The 2,603-nt window shown below is 48.4% G+C and overlaps 1 protein-coding gene across 3 annotated transcripts in view; it reads left to right on the top strand.

The window, feature by feature from the left end:
* Window positions 1–6: 6 nt before the first annotated feature.
* LOC113215551 (uncharacterized) overlaps window positions 7–2,603 on the top strand; it is a 19,538-nt gene continuing 16,941 nt past the window's right edge. The window contains exons 1-4 of one of the 3 annotated variants that reach the window (XM_052268366.1): window positions 373–735; window positions 804–887; window positions 952–1,153; window positions 1,592–1,769. In XM_052268366.1, coding sequence (XP_052124326.1) covers window positions 1,125–1,153; window positions 1,592–1,769 — 207 coding nt within the window. In that variant the 5' untranslated portion in view covers window positions 373–735; window positions 804–887; window positions 952–1,124. Of the gene's footprint in view, window positions 1,154–1,591; window positions 1,770–2,603 lie in introns of all 3 variants that reach the window. The other 2 variants (XM_052268365.1, XM_026435188.2) reach the window with 2 other exon arrangements.

Raw genomic sequence — 2,603 nt, 5'->3', positions numbered from 1 at the left:
AATTTCGACGGCGAACTAGTTTAAAACAATTCTGAGGACGGACCAACTTCATTTTTACCTCCAAGGCTCACAAATCATCAAAAATACGAAATTAGGAAAACACGAAAATTTGATAACTAGTGTTCTGCGCATGCGCCAGAGAAAACTGGAAATACTCATACTCATATGTCCGGTACGCGAACCCGTAGCCGAAATGCAGCACGCCCTCACCTTGACCCAAGCCAAGGTGGTCATTTCTGAACCGGACCGTATTGGAACCGCGATGGCTGCCTACCCGGGTGTCCCGCACGTCGTCCTGACTGGGCAGCCTCCGGATGGCGCCAAGACCTTCCTAAATATACTGCGGATGGGGGAGGCCACTCAACCCCGACCCGATCCGGACACCTACCGCGCCGTCGAGCTCGGTGACCGCAGCCAGCATGCGCCTGTGATTCTCTTCTCGTCTGGGACGACGGGGATGCCAAAGGCCGTGATGCTGCGAGACAGCAGTCTCACGTTGACTTTGGCGAACACATCGTACGTATTTACTCGCACACTGTAAATTCTGGAGCGAGTTCAATCGCTTTATGATTCTCTATGGCACACTCAAGCTTTTATCCCAGAAAGGGGGATGGAATACAGTATTCCGGACAAACCAAGCGTCGGGAAACGAGAGGTGAAGAGTGCCGGTCGGTCGAAACTCTGTCTTAAATGGCTTCTCGACCTGCTCCCCTGCAATGGCAATGGCGTCCGGAGGTAACGGTCCGAATTTCAATTTCAAGCTTAAGAGTATCGTTCAAAATAATTTAGCTGAGTTATTACAGAGGCGAAATAATCGAAAACTAGTGGCGTCGCCAACTTGCGCGACAGATCAGTTGAACAGCAGAGCAAATGCACAGATGCAAAAGGTATGACACAGGTCGGACCAGCACAATCTTCGTCTCTCGTTTACAGCGCTTACATTGGTTCCAGGTTCCAGCCCCCAATTCCCCAGAGCGGCAAGCAAAAGGCTTTCGAGACGATGTCATTCATTGATTGTGTTACTCATCATCAGGATATGTTCGGGTGCCTTGTAAGGGTTGACCTGACGATATAAAGTGTTCGCTCCCCACAATGTGCCTGGGGCTCCTCTCTCCACCAAGACAATGCTCACGCCCAGGATCGGCTCAGCGAGGTAACTTTTGGGTACTGTCCCTTCGACCAGAGTGTTTGCGAGTCTAAGACGATATTAAAGCCTAGCCAGCCGCTCTGCCAGAATATAGGGGTTGGACCCTACCGGAATACTACATTTCCTTGGTTAAGTCGCTCTGAGCCACTGACTCCTGGATCACCCTGGGCTACAGGACAGTCGTGCCTATCAGACCAAAGGCTGGTGCAAGCCGCTCGTCAAATTTGATGAGCAGCTCTTTTCTCGACACCTCTCACATTAAAAATTCTGTGTCACGATGACGGAAATACCATGGCTAATTTTTAGTACAGGGGTGTGGTCACGAGTTTTTTCGTCACGATGACGAGAAAATCTTGGAAAAGTAACGAAAAAACCCATGACGACACCCCTGTACTAAAAAATAAGCCATGGTATTTTCGTCATCGTGACAGAAAATGTTGACAGTGCTGGCAGCAGTGTTGACGAAGGTAAGGCCTCGGACGCCATGCTTTTACTGACGTCCCCGCTGTGTTGGTTCTCGGGCGTTATGAACCTTTTCTGGAGCCTGCAGACAGGCAGCACGAGGGTGTTCATTACACACTCCGACGACCTCGCCGTCCTGTCCGCCATCGACAAATATAAGGTAAGCCACTGCAGAGCATCTCAGCAACAATAATGCTTGCATGTAAACGCAAACTTATCGGGACTCCGAATCACTGTAAATTTCTTACGGTCACCCGCTCTTCGTCTGGTAGAAATGATTTTAAGGGGGCAAGCTCTGTGAAAATTATCAAAAATTCGAGGGTTCTTTCCTTGCTTTAAAAAAAATCTTTGGACTTTTTCCTTTCTAACGCGGCAAAGCGGGTGTTGAAATTTGAAAAAAAAAAGCACCTTAGGGGGCCTTAAACGTGCTGCGGTGCGCGAAAGGACGAGTTGGGTGACTAGGGGGCCTGATCACTCGGAATCATCCGGGCTCGACTGGCTGCTCAGGGCAAGATACAAGATACTCGACGAGGAATGAGTCCTCTATCACCTCGGAATCCGAGGGGGTTTTCACTCGGAATTTTCGTGTACAGTGTATTACATATTACGTGTATTACGCGGTATTACGCCAGTTTTACACAAGCTTTGCAACCCAAATTCTACCGTTTTAGGGCATATTTTCCTATTTTTCGGTATTACATTACGCGTAATACCTAGTTTTGGTGTACACTGTATTACGCAAGTGAAAACCCCCTCGTCGGAATCATTACGGAGTTGCCCCGGCCCCCGGCTTTTTGTTGTTATTACTTAACCGTTGGTAGTCATGTTAATGTTCACTGTGATTGGTCAGACTGTCGTCATCAGCAGTCTTTTGTCATAGCTTATATATATCATGTTTTCCCTCAATAAATCTCTCTCATTCTGCTCGACATCAACCGGAGTGGTTTTCTCCTTTTATTCCCTCTCTCCTGGTTGACACCTCTGCAAGTCATCA

Source organism: Frankliniella occidentalis, unplaced genomic scaffold (genome assembly GCF_000697945.3).
Source record: "Frankliniella occidentalis isolate FOCC.00 unplaced genomic scaffold, Focc_3.1 Scaffold68, whole genome shotgun sequence".
Classification (NCBI taxonomy): Eukaryota; Metazoa; Arthropoda; class Insecta; order Thysanoptera; family Thripidae; genus Frankliniella; species Frankliniella occidentalis.
The sequence above is the reverse complement of the archived record's forward strand: the minus strand, read 5'-3'. Positions and strand labels throughout refer to the sequence as shown.